Source organism: Aspergillus pseudodeflectus (genome assembly GCF_044049435.1).
Source record: "Aspergillus pseudodeflectus strain CBS 756.74 chromosome Unknown BJX68scaffold_46, whole genome shotgun sequence".
Lineage (NCBI taxonomy): Eukaryota > Fungi > Ascomycota > Eurotiomycetes > Eurotiales > Aspergillaceae > Aspergillus > Aspergillus pseudodeflectus.
Window position 1 is genome coordinate 183,228 of NW_027263822.1, and position 17,058 is coordinate 200,285.

The 17,058-nt window shown below is 50.6% G+C and overlaps 7 protein-coding genes across 7 annotated transcripts; 3 read left to right on the plus strand and 4 right to left on the minus strand.

The window, feature by feature from the left end:
- Positions 1 to 83: 83 nt before the first annotated feature.
- On the minus strand, positions 84 to 1,185 carry BJX68DRAFT_278052 (pectate lyase family protein; the record flags this gene model as incomplete). The annotated part of the gene is made up of 3 exons (XM_071048455.1): positions 84 to 512; positions 571 to 815; positions 882 to 1,185. The coding sequence occupies 3 exons, from the start codon at positions 1,183 to 1,185 to the stop codon at positions 84 to 86; spliced, it is 978 nt and encodes a 325-aa protein (XP_070895616.1).
- Positions 1,186 to 2,091: 906 nt separating this feature from the next.
- BJX68DRAFT_270171 (uncharacterized protein) lies at positions 2,092 to 2,960 on the plus strand (the record flags this gene model as incomplete). The annotated part of the gene is made up of 5 exons (XM_071046554.1): positions 2,092 to 2,206; positions 2,240 to 2,293; positions 2,353 to 2,531; positions 2,633 to 2,735; positions 2,821 to 2,960. 5 exons carry the CDS (start codon positions 2,092 to 2,094, stop codon positions 2,958 to 2,960), a joined length of 591 nt encoding a protein of 196 aa, XP_070895617.1.
- A 964-nt stretch (positions 2,961 to 3,924) lies between these two features.
- BJX68DRAFT_270172 (uncharacterized protein) lies at positions 3,925 to 5,552 on the minus strand (the record flags this gene model as incomplete). The annotated part of the gene is made up of 4 exons (XM_071046555.1): positions 3,925 to 4,555; positions 4,616 to 4,734; positions 4,814 to 5,100; positions 5,171 to 5,552. The coding sequence occupies 4 exons, from the start codon at positions 5,550 to 5,552 to the stop codon at positions 3,925 to 3,927; spliced, it is 1,419 nt and encodes a 472-aa protein (XP_070895618.1).
- A 1,012-nt stretch (positions 5,553 to 6,564) lies between these two features.
- On the minus strand, positions 6,565 to 8,501 carry BJX68DRAFT_270173 (uncharacterized protein; the record flags this gene model as incomplete). Its single annotated transcript, XM_071046556.1, has 6 exons — positions 6,565 to 7,216; positions 7,310 to 7,432; positions 7,485 to 7,637; positions 7,695 to 7,847; positions 7,966 to 8,392; positions 8,447 to 8,501. 6 exons carry the CDS (start codon positions 8,499 to 8,501, stop codon positions 6,565 to 6,567), a joined length of 1,563 nt encoding a protein of 520 aa, XP_070895619.1.
- Positions 8,502 to 9,249: 748 nt separating this feature from the next.
- BJX68DRAFT_257464 (ABC-2 type transporter-domain-containing protein) lies at positions 9,250 to 12,076 on the plus strand (the record flags this gene model as incomplete). The annotated part of the gene is made up of 13 exons (XM_071043349.1): positions 9,250 to 9,396; positions 9,534 to 9,745; positions 9,782 to 9,804; positions 9,850 to 10,085; positions 10,125 to 10,295; positions 10,347 to 10,565; positions 10,630 to 10,698; positions 10,729 to 11,042; positions 11,101 to 11,126; positions 11,178 to 11,387; positions 11,462 to 11,800; positions 11,885 to 11,976; positions 12,020 to 12,076. 13 exons carry the CDS (start codon positions 9,250 to 9,252, stop codon positions 12,074 to 12,076), a joined length of 2,115 nt encoding a protein of 704 aa, XP_070895620.1.
- A 508-nt stretch (positions 12,077 to 12,584) lies between these two features.
- On the minus strand, positions 12,585 to 14,975 carry BJX68DRAFT_257465 (UDP-Glycosyltransferase/glycogen phosphorylase; the record flags this gene model as incomplete). The annotated part of the gene is made up of 5 exons (XM_071043350.1): positions 12,585 to 13,288; positions 13,364 to 14,037; positions 14,105 to 14,380; positions 14,437 to 14,834; positions 14,889 to 14,975. The coding sequence occupies 5 exons, from the start codon at positions 14,973 to 14,975 to the stop codon at positions 12,585 to 12,587; spliced, it is 2,139 nt and encodes a 712-aa protein (XP_070895621.1).
- Positions 14,976 to 15,987: 1,012 nt separating this feature from the next.
- Positions 15,988 to 16,374, plus strand: BJX68DRAFT_270175 (uncharacterized protein; the record flags this gene model as incomplete). Its single annotated transcript, XM_071046557.1, has 1 exon — positions 15,988 to 16,374. The coding sequence occupies one exon, from the start codon at positions 15,988 to 15,990 to the stop codon at positions 16,372 to 16,374; it is 387 nt and encodes a 128-aa protein (XP_070895622.1).
- Positions 16,375 to 17,058: the final 684 nt, after the last annotated feature.

Here is a 17,058-nt window from a genome sequence, read left to right on the forward strand (position 1 = left end):
AATTTCAAGTAATATCAAATCAAGCCATCAGCGCACTCCCAACACAATCGCCCAAGCATCATCTCCTTCAGAAATACTCCCATTTACAGCGTCTGGCCCGCCTGCCCAGGAACGGTCCCCGCAACACTCCCAGACCCCAACGCCGCAATAGCCGGATAGGGCAGAGAGCTGGGCGTAAGCGTCCCCTGCGGCACAGAGTTCTCACTACCACCAAGGTCGACGTCCTGAACAACCGCATACCCGGTGTAATCCGAGTCGGCAAAGAAAATCGCGCGCTCGTCGGCGTTTGTGAACGCCGAGCTCTGGATGAGCACCTGTGCGTCCATGCGGCAGTTCACGCCAGAGGTCAGAATCGTGTCCCAGTAGTTGTTGATGATGTGGACTGTGCCGAAGCGCACAGAGGGGACCCGGCTGTTGACGTTGTACCAGTGGTTGTTGGCGTATGTGATGTGGAGGTGGCCAAGATCCTCGTCTTCGTTGTTGTCGCTGTGCCCGATCAGGGAGCCTTTCCACTGCACACCAACCATCAGTATTCATCTACAAAGTGCGAATAGGGGAATTGGCGCTTACGTGGTCGTGGAAGTACGTGTTGGAAACAGTCACCCACTCGGAGCCGTGGGTGATGTCCAGGAGACCATCAAGATCATCCTTTCCAGCACTGAGATCACCAGACAGGTCGCAGTGGTCAACCCACACGTTGCTTGACGCGTCGATACCGATAGCATCACCGTTATCCGCATCAACCTGACCAATCTTCAGGTTCCGCAGGATGACGTTGCTCACGCGGCGGACGTAGAAGCCCACGCCGGTAATGGCTGATTGCTATCAGTAACAAATCCACCACATCATGGCAGGAGGAAACTGGGTAGGATGGTACGTACAACTCCCCGACTCGCCGTAAATAGTCTTGTCAGAGCCCACGCGGATCTTTGCGCTTCCAGAGATCGAGCCCGACACGATGATGGTGAGCGGGTCATCGCTCTCAGCGGCTTCAGTCAGGCTGGCGAGGTCAGAGACTGTCACAGTGTCTCCGGCGGCACCGCCAGTTGTTCCGCCGTTCTGCGTGCAGTAGCCGATCGGGCAGCTTTGAGAGGCCTGGCGGCGGGTGAGCTCGTGGCGCGCCTTGAGGTCGGTTGGGCTGGCGATTGCGACGGCCGCGAGGAGGAGGGCGGTGGTGAACCTCATGGTGACTGAGTGGATCCAATGATCTCGAATGGTATGCAGTAGGATTGCGAGAAGACTGAGCTGAGTGTGTGAGGTGCTCTGGGAGGTGGTTTATTTTCTTCTCTTCCCGCGGTAGACCTCGTCCTTTATATACCTCTCCAAACCACACGCAACTTACAAGTCCAACTCCAGCACCTGCCCATTACTATCGCAACCTATACTCCGGAGTATATCCTGCACCCCCAAGTCCCAATTCTGCAGGACAATCTACCCCAGACCAAGAAAAACCCACCCAATTTCCCCTCCAATCCCATCGTGCCGAGCATGCAGATCACCCGGGGTCAAGTCTCACCCCTCCGCATTTGGCACGGGAACGGACCCCGAAGGTTCGTGTCATCTCCCCACGATTCCTGAATAGATTAAATCGACTCTAGGCGACATCTTCCTGTTGGCGCGAAAGGATCCTCCGGATTTCCGCGGCGTTTCATGCATGTTTGGTGCGACCAGCTTCGGCTGACGATGTGGCGCTCTGCCTTGCCAATGCGCAAGAGCCGAACCCTGGTGATCTAATATATGAGCACTGCGATGGGCTGAGGGATTTGATCGTGTATCTGCCGACCATCGGACGTCATACGAGCATGGAGGGATTTTCCGCGACGATTGCGATCTGCGGGTGTTGTATACAGTTGGCCTGCGATTGGCGGGGAAATATTCTTTTATGGAAGAATAGCGATAGATTCACGAGGAGGCTGCAGCATACTCGGACTATGATACTTTTTATCTACTATTGTTTGCGAGCAACCGCATGACCCAAACCAGCTGCCCAGCGACCGACAGACTATACGTCTCAGAGCTCTTCCAGGACTCTTACTCTGCTCTACCCGTCTTCTACCAAGATTTGCTTGACAACGCAAACCGACAGAATCAATGCTGTCCTCTGCGCTACTCCAAGCCGCGCTCCTTGCGCTGATATGCGGCGTCCACGGGCATGCTGTCGTCGCAGACCCTCCGCCTCGAAAGGCCAGCGGCACCTTTCTAAACCGTACATGAGCCCTACTAACATATGAACAGACAGGGCCCGCACACGAAGCAGCATGCGGCGCAGCAGTAGTAGATGTCCTGGAGAACGGTACCCCCGAACAGCACCTCTTAGCGCATGGAAATGGTGACTGATGATCGGTATGCCAGATATCGCGGGCCCCATCGAGAACGCCATGGCAAAGGCCGACGGCGACTACAACTGCAATGCGTACCTGTGTCGTGGGTATCAGTTTGAGGATAATACCGACAATGTCCTAGCGGTTAGCGTTGGGGAGGTGCTCTATTTCCATGTGGACTTGATTGCGGGGCATCATCCTGGATATGCGGTGCGTTCCATCCATGCTTTTGGACTCTTTCCCGCAGCATCGTCTTGTTACGTCAAGGCTTTGGATGCTCCATGAGGTACATATTAACTGATTGCGTACAGAATGTGTCCATCGTTGACACGTCCACAAACGAAGTCCTAGGGGACCCCCTACGCTCATGGGACGACTGGCCGAATCATCTTTCTGGGCCGCCGCGCGATGACAGTATGCACCCCTCCCCCTCCCCTCCCCCCACCCGTGCGCTCTCGACGCTGAGCTTGCCTGGTTGCTAACCAAGGGGATGCGCTAGTTGACTTCAACGTCACGATCCCAGACTCGCTCGGCTCATCATGCAACGAGGCTGGAAACTGCGTGATTCAGTGGTACTGGTATGCGAGTGGGAACAAGCAGACGTATGAGAGTTGTCATGATTTTTATGTCGTGGGCTAACTGGAAATGATCTTCTTGGATGTTATGCATCCTGGGAGTTGTGCATGGCCTGATGTATAGGAGAGGATATAGTATGTGGTTGCGGGATGAATAAACCTCAGAGGGTATATATACTCCATTAGATCCCCCACTTGAGTCAAAACTTGGTCTTTGACTCGGATAGCATTGAAATCACAGCTTCTCGCGCTAAAATCTTACTAGAATGACTAGGTCATAGGTTGATATAACATGGGTTCTAATAATGCTTCTCTTGGAGCGTTACCAAAATTATATAAATAATCGTCAAACGCTTTTAGAATACTATAATCTCACTACTAATGTTAGTTATGCTACAACAAGTATCGATTTAATTTATTGCACCTCAGATGATGTAAGAAACAGAGGAAATTATCCAATGATCCTCTACTAGCTACTAGAGTTCAAGGGTCAAATGACCTGCAGTACCATTTTGCCTTATTTGCCAAATGCAAGAATGGGGCTCACTAATCAAGACCCTGCCTCGGTTTGATAATTAATTAGTCTGATTATTGATCTAACATCGCAAACGAAATATCGCCTCAGTTTAAATTGGCGCAAGCCGTGGGCATACGCATACTTAAAGTCCAAGGTCTGGGATAATTGACTTCGCTTCTAGGTTGCTTAGGGCTCAATGATGATCAATTAATAAACGCTATAAAGAATTTTCGACGAAAGCTTATAATTGATCAGTTTCTCTTTTCTCGGTTGAGTATATACATGCATTCATCGCCGTCTCCACGCGGAAGAATAATCACCAACGCGAGATCTAGCAAACTGGCGGCGCCCTATAGTACCTTCTTCGTGACCGGATGCCAACGCCCCGTGATACCTACAGTGCGTCTGGAAAAGAAAACGGAAAAAACAACAGCGTCTACAAAAAGCCCCTTGACAGGGTGACCCGGCGCAGAATCGCAGCCTCCAGATAGAACGCGCTCGTACTCCAACCTCAACGACAGACCCCCGCCTTTGCGCAATGATTGAACACCCAGAGCAAATGATCCGCGCCAACAAGAAACGCATCCATCTCGGCGGGCTCGATAATCGCCGTCACCATGTACGCCCGCATAATGAACCACGCCTGGTCCTGCAGCGACGCCGCAGCGGCCGCGCCCGTCATGAGAACCCACCGCAGCACCTCTGGCCCGAGGCGCAGCCAGAATAGGTCGTCAGACTGGATGACTGCGGCCCGCAGCGCTTGGATTAACCCGTCATTGCTTGTTTTATCGTATGGACGTTCGTGGGCGTCGCGGCTGACTGCTGTCCAGTATAGCGTCGCTGCGACCAAGATGCATTGCATGGCGTGCAGGGTTGGTGGGTCCAGGGGCTCGGCTGTCGGGGTGGGTGTGAGGAGGGTATCCTCGGACGACTGGGATTCGTTCATGTCAATGCATTGGTTGTTGAACGCTACCAAAAAGGTCACAATGGGCACCGGAAGCATATCATCAGCCGGCCGCTGTAGTTGTTTCTGGACCGGGATTGCAAGTAAGCTGGTATAGTGGCCCGAGCTCGGTCTAGGCCCTGCCATGGATGGGAAAAGCGAGGTGGCGTGCGCAACGATGCTGTTCCAGACATCGCGACTGTGCAGTGGGAATTAGTAAACAATGCCGGGCAAAGCTAAGAATAAGGCGGCAATATACAGTTTAAGCAGGTAGCTTGTATACGTATCGGGTGCGACAGGAGCGACCCCCTTGAACTGGAGCATTGCAGGTATTCCAAGATCATGCTTGTGCGCCTCTTCAAAGTTGCCGAGGAGTTTCTATTTTTTTTTTTTGTTAAATATGTAAGAATGGCGTACCGCTTCCCCGACTATTCCGGAAGGGTAGACAAGGACGTACAGAAAAGTACACCAGATATGTTGTCGCAGCTATAATCTCATGCCGCAGCCCATGCGTGTCCGCCTGGGCGACTGCATCCCTGATGAGGCGGATTGTTTCGCACTTCTGGCGTAATATGATAGGGTTATTCTGTTTCTGCTGCATAACATTCATTAACATGGAAGTTGCAAATAGCGTTGCGTGGAAGAGACAGGGGTCTGCCAGGACTTGCTGCGTCCACGACGTATAGATGTTGTGCGCAAAGGTTCCAGGATACTGGTGCGCCACGGTGAGAAACAGCTTCTGACCTGCGACATGATTAGAAAATAAGGATTGCTAGCCCATAGCCTATAGTCGCCTAGGATGATGCATGCATACGATGAAACAACAAATCAGGGTAATATGGCTGCTTTGGCGTTGGATAGGTCACCCCGTCTCCAAGGTACCAGTAGATCGAGCCGTCCGACAAATAGGAGTTCTCGTAGCAAGGCTCCCTGTGGGTAGTCTCTTCGGTATCCCTGCGCTTCTGCTCCTCTCCAGCCACTTGGCTGCTTTGGGGTGGTTGCATGATAAAATGCGGTCGGTCGTGCAGCCAGCGCAGTGTCCCTTCTCCCTCCCCGTTGATGTTATTTGCGTTCGTCTCTCTCTCCTCCCGTCCGCGCCGCCGATTGAGGCTCGCATTGGCGGCCACAACTGCATTAATGGTGCGCCGCACGCCAGGGCTCGTCTCAGAGGACGGTCCAGTGTATTGGATAAACATGGGCAAGCCGTATGCGGGGAAGGGTGTGGCACTAGTATTACTCTACGAGGCAGATAAAAGGCACTGGCTGTATTTATTCTTTGGTAGTTTCGTCTCTCTGTTAAATTTGTCATCGTCATGCTATGGTGCCAGTGGTGTTGATGTTTGTCCGGCGGGAGCGGCATCTGTGCCAAGGCCGCGCTCGGATACCCTGTTCGCCCGACTTTAGGTCCTGGAAGATGAGCCGAGATCCTGAGGCATTTCTTTCCAGTTCTCCCAAGAGCAACTACTCGGATGTGGGAGCCGAGCTATATATGTCTTTTACATAGCCCCAACGATTTGTTGCTGTTGCCTCCACGATGTGGGGTCGATACATAATTGATTAGTGAGCCGACCAAATCGAGGCGTCGATCTCGCTTGGATACCGAGGCAGAAATGGGGATTTCTATTAGTAAATAATATATTACTGATCGAACAAATGCATGCCAGATCCGACTCCGAGGTACAGAAAAGGTGACGTAAGAGGCACTTTGCGTAGTCTCGCCTTTATTCCTTGAGCACAATGGTGCTCTGCTAACGTCCTGAGAAAGTCGTCAACTAGTCTATCTGAGGGATCTGACAAAAAAAGAAGTTTAAATGAAACCAGCGCCGTGTGTGACAAGTAGCTTATCCTGTATTAATCTTGTTATAGCACGGGTCTGCTCTACTTCCCGGGAGTGGCTGCTAAGTATACATTTGCATAGTATAATATAGTAAATACCCCCAAAAATCCCACTTCCCTCAAGAGGGGCTATAACGACCAATTCAAACACAACCGTAGATTCACGTTAGACTGGAGTATTTCTGGTCAACAGAGCAATATGGGGAAAGCTTCACGCAAATATAGTAATGGAAATTGATAACCTTCATGAAAAGCGGCATCTATTTCTGATTATCTATCATCAAATGTGACAATCATTCAAGTTACCAGTACCATGTAGAACGTACTGTACCTCTCTTCTCTGCTTGACCAGGGTATGTGCGGTATGTATTATCACGCCTTCCTCGGCTCCTCGCGCGAATACGGCGGCGGCGCCACATCCGCAGAGTGTCGTGGGAGCCTTTCCTCTTCCTCACCATCGTCACCGCGCCGACTGGTCGTAGTAGTATACCCAGCCCCAGCAGCCACGACTGGCCCCAATTCAGACCCTCCTGCGCCCGCTGCATTACCCTCATTTGCACCACCGTCAGCCCTAGCCCGCTTATTCCTCCTCCTCACAAACACCCACCCCCCAATCCCCACCAACCCAACAACAACAGCAACAGTCGCAATCGCCGCCTCAGCGCCGCTACTCAATTTCCCACCACCTCCCCCGGGCGTCGGTGTCGGGCTGTATACGGGCGTCGGCGTGGGACTCCACCACGGCGTAGGTGTAGACCCGTATCCATATCCCCACGTCGAAGTCGAAGCTGAATCGGAGGTTACAGTTGCGTATCCGGTGACCGGGTAGCTGGGCGTATAGTTTGGATCGCGGTAGGGGTTTTCGCCGGCGGCGGAGAGGGACTCGGCGTTGCAGAAGGCGGGCTCGTCTGGGTCGGAGAAGTAGCGGTAGATGTCTACTAGAGCGCGTGGGCAGGAGAGCAGGGTTGAGGAGGTGGTTGTTATGTTCAAGTCGGCTGCCGTGGTGAGATTTGTAAAGTTTATGCTAAGAGTATTTCTGTTAGTTGGTGATGGCGCTATATCCCTGGACGGTGGACAGCAGAGGTAGGGAGGGAGGGAGGGAAAGACGGGGACTTACACAGCAAGCGGCCCGCGCACGAAAATCCTGCCTGCGTTCTCGAGACCAGAGTAGATCTCGATTGGTGTCTCGACGTCGATCTTAATCGGGGCCGAGGCGTTTTTCATACCGCCAAGGTCAACACTATAATGACATTAGCAGATACTCACATACCAGGATTCAATGGCTGACGTACGCGGATACACTCCCATTGACCCTAAACTCCCCATACAACTCTCGCAGCGCCGGCAGGAAGACCCCTTCCATCGCCGTATAATTCGCTCGCAACCTCAGTGTGTAATAATGATGATTGCCACGGCCCAGGACTTCAACAAGAGGCGTGGACAAACTAGAGGCAAACAGTTAGATCAGATAACTATAGCCACCGCGTTGCCAACAAACTAACCTCTTGATCTGTCCGTACAGAGACAGCTGACCGGCTTCTTTTAGAACAGGGAGATCGATGTCGACGGGGACGAGGACGTCGGTTGCTTCACGGGAGGGGTCGGTATGCACTGACATGCTGAAGGAAATTTTTTCGAGGGAGGGGAAGGAGATGCTGCAGGGCAATAATTAGTCCAACCTTCGCGAGGCTTACCAACAATGAGCTCTCTCGTGTCTGGCCACTGCTCTGAGAGACACGACAATAGACACATCCCCATACCATTCATACATACCTGCTCCAATACCCCGCCAACGCAATCGTCTCGACCTCCCACAGCGCCCCAAATTCCAACGACGCCCCCTCCTCAACAGCCTGCTCAACAACCAACCTCCCAAGCGTCTCCAATCTCGGTGCGGAAACACTCTTCACCCCGTATGCGCCATAAAGCTCAATACTCTCCATGGACCGCACGTTGGGCAGGATGACGGCCTCGAGCCCGTCCGTCGGCTGCCCATAGTTGCGCGTGATGTAGCCGCTGAAGTTTGTTACGCTGGCCGGGAGCTCGAGCGTCCCCTTGAAGTCCGGGGACACGTGGATGTAGCCGGTGAGCGTGTCGCATTCGGAGAATTGGGATAGTTGCGAGGGCGAGGTGAGATCCATGCGTGGGAAGTAGCCCTCGGGGCTCGTCTCGTTTGTGCGGCATTCTCGCGCGAGGGTTGCTGTGGCTGTTAGTATGGGAAGAGGATGATCGAGGGCTTGTGAGAGAGACGTACCCAGGGGTAGAGCCCCGACGAGAAGTACTGCGACGGAGGTGGTGGAGTGAACCATCGCTATCTATCTATTTCTCCCTGCTCTGCTTGGCATGCCCCGATCAACAGTAAATATCGAGATGGGCAAATCGTAGATCCAAATCCTCAGGAACACAACTCCAAAACAAAACACAGGGCCGAGGGAAGTCGCTGGAGTTAAATACCCCTCCTTCGCGTCCGCCCATTTGCCCAGGGCAATATAGATTGCTTGGCTCGGCAGAGAGCCATAACGATTGGCGCCCGGAGAGGGGCTGGGGGTCGGGCGCTGGGGGCTGAGCCTCAATGGACTGCTGGGCGCCAGCCCTAGCCGAAACGGAACCTATCATGCGCCGCTGTTTGTCTTGGCGGGGCGTGTTTGGTACGGAGCGTTCCGGGGCTCAGGCACAAGAGACAGGGGCAATGATGCCAGGCTTCATCACGTCCATGCGTTCCACGGAAGTGGTCAGCACCTGATTACTCCTTCGCTCTACAACGTCCGTGCGCGTATTCTGGAGAGGTACCATGGGATAGTACCACAGGGAAAGAAATTCCTCTATTAGTGCTTTTAATGATCAGGATGGTTGCTCTTGTCCAGGATGAGGTTTGAAGCAAGGTGAAGTTTTCAAAATAAACCCAGAGGGTTCTTTGAACGTCCCCAATAATTGGCAAGGCACGCTATGTTCGCGTTCAGAATGGAATGAAATCTAATCAGCACTTTAATTGGTACCACATTATAACAGCAGTGCAGCAGCCGACCAACGATATCCATCCTAGCAATTGTGATAGCCATGCACCCAACCCAACCTAACCCCCAGAACATCTACTACATACGTACTCCAGCCTTTACGTCCGGTATGGCAGACAAACTTCCAAGTTCTCAGTCCGCTCCCCCGACTCCGACTGAGAAAGCCCCACGCACGCAGAATTCTGCGAATGTCAGTCCACATTGCATATTGCATCGAGTTCCCCAGAGTATCCAGCACGTTCACATAGATGTATAGATAAAAAAAAGGAACAAAAGAAAAGAAAAGATTAATTAAAGGTCTCAACACCTTTATTTATATATGCGCAGTATTGTCACAAATACTCACATGAGTGGAGAAATCTCGGCATCCTTATCGGGTTTTGGGCGTTGTTCACTGGTATAAATCTCCTTGCCACTGAATTCAACTCTACCACGACATCCACAGCTGAATTACTCGTCTTCCGTCGAGGCCACTTTCCTATATACATGCAGCCAACTATTCAGGACACGGAGAATACACCAACCACAGGAAACGTGCCGTTAGAGCCTCCAGCGGAAACACCTGTTGAACCGAGTACAGTCATACCACCTCAGCAAAGTATTCTTTCCTGGTCCGACCTCTAATATGATATTCCGGTAAAAGGAGGGCGACGCCGCCTTCTGGATCATGTTTGTGGCTGGGTCAGGCCCGGGACGCTCACCGCGCTGATGGGCGTCTCAGGTGCTGGAAAAACCACGTTACTAGATGTTCTTGCAAAGCGGGCTTCTATTAGAGTGGTTACCGGTGACATGGTAGTTAATGGGTCTACCCTACAACCAAGCTTCCAACGACAAACTGGTTACGTGCAGCAGCAGGATCTCCACCTTGCTACTTCTACTGTACGCGAAGCCTTACGTTTTAGCGCAATGCTGCGGTAGCCTAAGCATGTTTCGAAGGCAGGAAAATACACCTATGTGGGACAAGTTATCAAAATGCTAAAAATGAAAGACTATGCTGAGGCTGTTGTCGGTACACCGGGAGAAGGCCTTAGTGTGGAGCAGCGGAAACTCTTAACTATCAGCGTTGAGCTTGCAGCCAAGCCTCAACTTGTCCTGTTTCTTGATGAACCAGCAAGCGGGCTAGATTCACAAAGCGCATAGTCTATTTGTGCATTTCTCCGCAAGCTCGCAGATAACGGGCAGGCTGTTCTTTCCACAATTCATCAGCCCAGCGCCCTCCTATTTCAGCTGTTTGATCGGCTTCGCTTCCAGGCCAAAGGTGGGAAGACCGTTTACTTTGGCCAAATTGGGGAGCAGTCCAGAACACTGCTGGAGTATTTCGAGCGGAACGGAGCAAGGAAGTGTGACCCATCTGAGAATGTGAGTCTAGTCCATTTTCTCCCCAGACTTCAGCCTCAAGTGTCTGACAGCGTTAGCATTTTAGCCTGCTGAATACATGCTGGAAATCATTGGCGCGGGTGCGTCTGGACAAGCTACCAAAGATTGGCCGCTAGTTTAGAAAGAAAGCCCCGAAGCGCGTGAGGTGGAAGCCGAATTACGTCGCATTCGTGGCACAGAATCTGTTGGTGAGGACAGTACAACGGTCGGTGAAAGTTCCGACGCTCAAGGAGAATATGCCTTGCCTCTCATCTCCCAGTTCTGGTGTGTGAGTGGCCGGGTATTCCAGCAGTACCGGCGTACTCCTGAGTATATCGCGGCAAAGTTCATGCTAGGTGTCATCTCGGGTTTGTTCATTGGTTTTTCCTACTTCTTACCTGGACAATCTATCCAAGGGATACAGAACCGTCTGTTCAGTTCCTTCATGTTGACTTCGATCTTTTCCACGCTGGTCCAACAGTAAGCCTGGTCCATGAACTATAACGTCGGAGCTTTTGCATACTAACTGAGCCGCCAGAATAATGCCCAAATTTGCTACCCAGCGTTCGCTATAAGAAATTCGTGAGCGGCCATCCAAGACTTATTCATGGGCAGCGTTTATTGTCGCGAATAATCTTGTGGAAATTCCATACCAAACTCTTCTCGGAGTCCTAGTTTGGGCGAGCTACTACTCTCCCATTTATGGTGCAAACCAGAGTTCAGATAAGCAGGGGCTAATGCTACTGCTTGTGATACAATTCTTTCTTTTCACCTCGACCTTTGCGGATTTGGTGATTTCTTCCCTCCCGGATGCGGAAACTGCAAGTAAATATCCATACTTTACAGCCAATAGGTGTTCAGAGGGGGCATTCGGTAACCTTGTCTTAAACGCTAAACAGGAACCGTTGCAACGCTGTCCTTTTCCCTCATCCTGACATTCAACGGAGTCATGCAGACCCCAACTGCCCTTCCTGGATTCTGGATATTCATGTATCGCGTCTCTCCCCTAACATATCTGGTCGCGGGACTGTGCGGTAATGCGCTGCACGGCCAGCAAGTTCGCTGTTCTGCTGCTGAGATCAATATATTTTCTCCGCCTCAAGGACAGACATGCGGCCAGTACCTTACGGACTGGTTAAGTGTATCACCAGGCCAAGTCTACAACCCATCCGCCATGAGTGGATGCGAGTTCTGTGCTTTTACCAACGCGGACCAGTATCTGGCTTTAAGCAGGATCTGTATGTGGCTAGTCTGAACTATGCGAACTCCACATAATTGCTTCCGACCTGTTTAGTGCTAATCTAATGAGGGTTATAAATTAGATTACAGTCAACGCTGGCGCAACTTCGGAATCGGCTGGGATTACATCGGATTTAATTTTGTAAGGGCTGCAGTCCTGTACTACGTCTTCCGTGTCCGGCATTACAAGCCCACATTACTTCTGCGGGCATTGGCAGCCTGTGGGAGAGTACTACATAGGCTTTTCCGAACAAGATCTGGAAGTGTCCCGCTAGAGAAAAAGGCTGAGACTAGGCGTGTTCTATAAATGGCGGTGCTAACTGCGAGGCTTACTGCTTTTATTTACTTCTTTGCCCTGGGCATACAGGTCGAGGTATGAGACTGACCAGAAGTGAATGAACCACGATGGGCTACTTAAGAAGACAGTAATCTCGCCCTGAAATTGAAATAGTCAGCATTCATTATCATTTTGGTAGGTTTGATTTGATTGCCACTGCACATCCCCTTTACTTGCGAAGCTACGAGAAAGGACTTTAAAGTATCCTTATGTACCGCCTCAGATACATTCTAACTTGATCATACAATTACTATATAACATTCACAAGGAGACCAACGAATGAAGTCACAGCCCATATCCGACCAGATGGCACTGGAGTCAGAAGGGAAAAATATCTTCTCCTTTTCTTTCTTCACTTGGAGCGAGAGACATAAGCCTGTCATTATTCGGCCTGCCTTCAAGTTCGACCATATTTGCACCATAGCATGTCTGAATCGAATCTCCTGTTATGTTGCCAATACTCTCTGAAGCCTGTTCTCATCCTTCTGGTACGGCTCCTTTGCTTCTTCGCGAGCCAAGTCATTTATCCAACTTCCGTTGGGTCGGATTCTTTCACCCTTCGATAGCTTCGACGCCAGGTATAGCCACGACAAGGTGTTCCCTACCGTGCTGACTTCATCGCTCACGTGTTTTGCTGCGTAGCTGCTCATCCGCTCGTACAACTCTGAATCTGTCCATAGTTCAAGAAGATGCTCCGCCACTGCGTTTGTATCACTAATATTGACCAGAAAACCATTTTTACCGTGTTGGATCTGTAATGGAATGCCACCGGCTCGCGTGGCAATTACAGGTTTGCCAGCATGTAATGCCTCTGAAACCTTGACCTCGAAACCCTCACGCGTAGAGAGTTGAAGGACAACTTTTGCTCTTGACAGGAGAGTATGAAGCATCTGGTCACTGGGATCAATCCGCATGACGCAGATGAGTGACTGTAAGGGCTTCAGATGCTGCTCAATGAAGTCCAAAGTGTCGTCCCACACAAGTGACCCGTCTGGGTCATCCACTGATCCGTGTCCACAGATAAGTAACTTAGGGGGCCGTAAGCCAGGACAGGATTCCACGAGCCGCCGATGGAATAACTCATATGATATAAGAACGTCTCGAATTCCTTTGGAAGGATCAAAACGGGCAACTTGCGCGATGTAAGTCTCTAAAGTTGACCAATATGTGCGTTGTTCCGTCAGCTCAGAGAGAAAACAGGAAACTAGGTACCAGGGTGGCTGACCGTCTGGATAATTTATGCTCGTCATGAATTCTTGTCTACATCTTGCGTTGAAGACCCGCCCATAACAACTGGCCGTCCAGTCTGTCATTGGTTTGTTCAACCCATCTAGCCAGTCTGTAGACGCTGGAAGATATCCAAGCTTCTCCTGGGGTACATCCTTAGGAACAAATGAACGTACAGGGTGACTGATGAACAGATCCGCCTGCTTGATCGCATCCCATAACAATCCCCAGGCTTCCGCTTGGGGAGTCCCAGGTGTGTCAGTCAAGTCACTTCTGATCTGTATGTGGCTGCGAAAAATGACTGGCCGATCAGGAGTCTGTTCCTTGATAAAGGGAATCAAGAACGGTAGCTGCGGGTCATCGATAATGATTACGTCGGCGCCGCCCTCCCAAGGAGGAACCAGAGGGCCATTCTTCTCGATCCAGGGGGGCGGCGGCGGGCCATGTTTTGCAAGCCAGGGATAAAGTTGTGGGCCGAACTTCTCAATCAACGCGAAAAACTGGCCGCCCTTTGCTCTCAGCCAGTATCGTCTTGCGTTTTCAAGCACCCAATCGCAAAGAAGATCCCTGTCCTCCTTGGTGAATCGAGTACCGGCAGGGGCGACCCCCTGTAGTATATTATGGTTGTTCTTGGTTACGCGGAAGATAGTACGTCTTGGTTTCGGGACATACCTGCGACTAGTAGTGAGCGGAATATCAAGAAAGGCTTGCCACTAAGATTGAGTTGGCAAACTCTTACCACCTAAGGTCAACTCCAATTGCTCTCGCAAACCTAACCATGGCATGGCGCATAAGCGCAACGCCACCGCCCTGGGGAGTAGCACTGAAGAAGGCTATTTTAACTCTCCGTCTTTTCAGGTCGCTCGCGTAATTGTTAACGGCGTTCCACGTTGTGGCTCGAACGGTTTTCTCATAATCAGCAAGTCTCGTAAGTCTCACATGGAATGCGGCATCGACCTCGACAAGGCCCTGAAACCCGATCTCTGGAATGGGAGCCTTGCTGGGGCCGAAAAACCTGGAAACTAGTGAGTGGAGTCCTCAATCTCAAAGGCAGGCGAAGGGAAGCCTCACCTAATACACTTTCTTGCGATTGACTCAGCTTGCTCATCCAGCGACATATATGATATATCTTCCTCGTACAAGCCCCAGCTCACATGTTCCTCTGCCTTGCGCAGAACGATGGGAATGATATCGAGCTCCAGCCAAAGACGGGAACAAAGCTCCGGACACTTCTCGGCTAAGCCAGCCTGCATCGCCACGCCGATGAATTTCTCAAGGTGCTCTTCCTGATACTCCCTCAACTTGGCCAGGACGAAACCTGGAAAATCCGGCCAGTCTTGGCGACCACTACCAGAGGGCAAGTCATACTGCGCAAAGTCGAGTAAATATGAGCTATCGCGCACGGCAATAGCAAAAGATGCTCTACTAGAAAAGACATGAAAACGTGCCGCGATACCTGCATAGATGGCCTGCATCATCTGTTAGTCGCCTTTTTGCCCTTCCAAAAACTCATCCCGACTCACATTAAATGGTGGTCCATTCCAGCTGTCCTTCTGCTGAAGGCTTTGCCTGCTCAGATCATGTATAGATGGCCGTCTATCGGATTTCATTGTCCAAAATAGACACGTCAGAACTTCTGTGTTAGGTGTAGCCGTGGGCAGTTCGTAGACTGTCATTAAATGGACTCTTTTCTGGTTTCAGATTTTCCCTCTGCTATTTAAGGGGTAAATATCGTCCATACCACAAAGCCTGATTTAATTGCCTGATCATGATGTCGTTAGATAGCGGTGGTGCGATGGAGCCACCAGTTCGAGGTCAGATTTTATTCTGACATCACCACTTCTCCGGATACAGAAGTGCGGGTTGTCCCTCCTTGAGGCGTCAACGATTTGTATCTATGATCCATGGAACAATTATTGCATGAACCCGAAAAATACCGATACCTCTCTGTTTCTTTTATAATATGGTGGATTAACGGCTAGTATATTAGATCCCCTAATAATCCGACAGGTAGACGGATTGCCCCTTCGTGACAATTTGAGAATGAATCCGTCAATACTAAGTTGGGGCATGAAGGTAATAGAATGATTTATACCTAGGAGTGACCTTGGAATAGAGTACAGTCTGGAGCGGATCCATTTAACCGCTCATGGGTTCTTTGTGGAAGTCGGATGCAGACTGGAGCACGACAACCTTTGTGTCTCCGGCAGCCATGGCGACCGCACCGTTGACCGAGTAGCTACACTATCGGGTAAGATCATCCTAATATCATCAATGTGGCACATGCAACATTTTCCTGGAGTCGATAGACTAATCAAACTAACGAGTTGGCGGTATGTAGCATCTGGACGCTGAGGCTTTAACTTGACCGAAAAGGAACTTGACAGGTTCTTTAACCAAATGAAAACATCTGGTTACCCATTGTCAGGCATCAAACCTAGTGAGCTGGGGCCGCGCCCATGTATGGATGTCAGGGAAGAGCGTGCACATCCCCTCCATCTTAACATCGTCATTCATGTCATAGGCTCTCGTGGGGATATCCAACCCTTTATCGGAGTTGGAAAGTCCTTGAAACAGCACGGTCATCGCGTGCGGCTGGCAACACATCTGGCCTTCAGAAGCATGGTTGAGGAGAATGGGTTAGAGTTTTTCAACGTCGGCGGCCATCCAGAGGAACTGATGATGTTTATGGTGGAGAATGCAGGCCTGTTGCCTGGATTCAAGACCATCCGAAGCGGACGCATCAAGAGACATCGACAAGACATGGGCGAAATTATCGATGGACGCTGGCGCTCATGCTTTGAGACTGGAGATGGGGTACACGAGGGCCAGTTTTTGAATAATTCTGCAACAAACGGAGCCGATTATCTCACGGCACCCTTTGTAGCGGATGCAATCATCGCCAGCCCACCAAGTCTCGCACATATTCACTGCGCTGAGAAAATGGGAATTCCACTTACCATAATATTCACGTCAGTTCTGATCAAGACAGCGATCGAAACATTATAGAGGATGCTAAGTTTACTATACTCCAAACAGGATGCCCTGGTCACCCACTCAAACATTTCCCCATCCGCTTGCCAGTGCCCAACAATATACTACCAAGTGGACAGTTGCAAATCTCGTTTCCTACGCTCTTGTCGATATGCTCATTTTGCAGGGTCTCGGTGATATCAGTAATAAATTCCGTAGGAAAACACCGGGCCTAGATATCTTGGATTCCGCGCAAGCCCCAGGACTGGACCAATAATATTGATGTTTGTGGGTTTGCCTTTCTCTCCTCAGAAAGCGACTACGTACCTGCGGAAGACCAGTGCCAGCAAGAATAAAGTTCAAGACCTTCAATCCCTGCTAAATAACCCTAGACTACGTGGAGTATCCTTCATATGCAGAATCTATCCACGGTGCTTGTCATGAACTCGAAATATGTGGAGATTACACAGGCTCTATGTAGGTAAGGCACGATATGAAAGGCGAGGAATGCGCCTTAAATTGCGGGCAGGAACCACACTAATAAAGCTGATATCTAGGGGAAGTGTTCTATGTCCAAACTAACTTTTCATTATCTACCTGGGCTAGCATTATTATATTATGGTACTTTACACGTTTATGAATTTGTTAATATGTCCCGCATATAAGTTTGGCCTTTATTCAGCCACTAATGTGGTCCATGAAGAGTCTAGTGACTCTTGC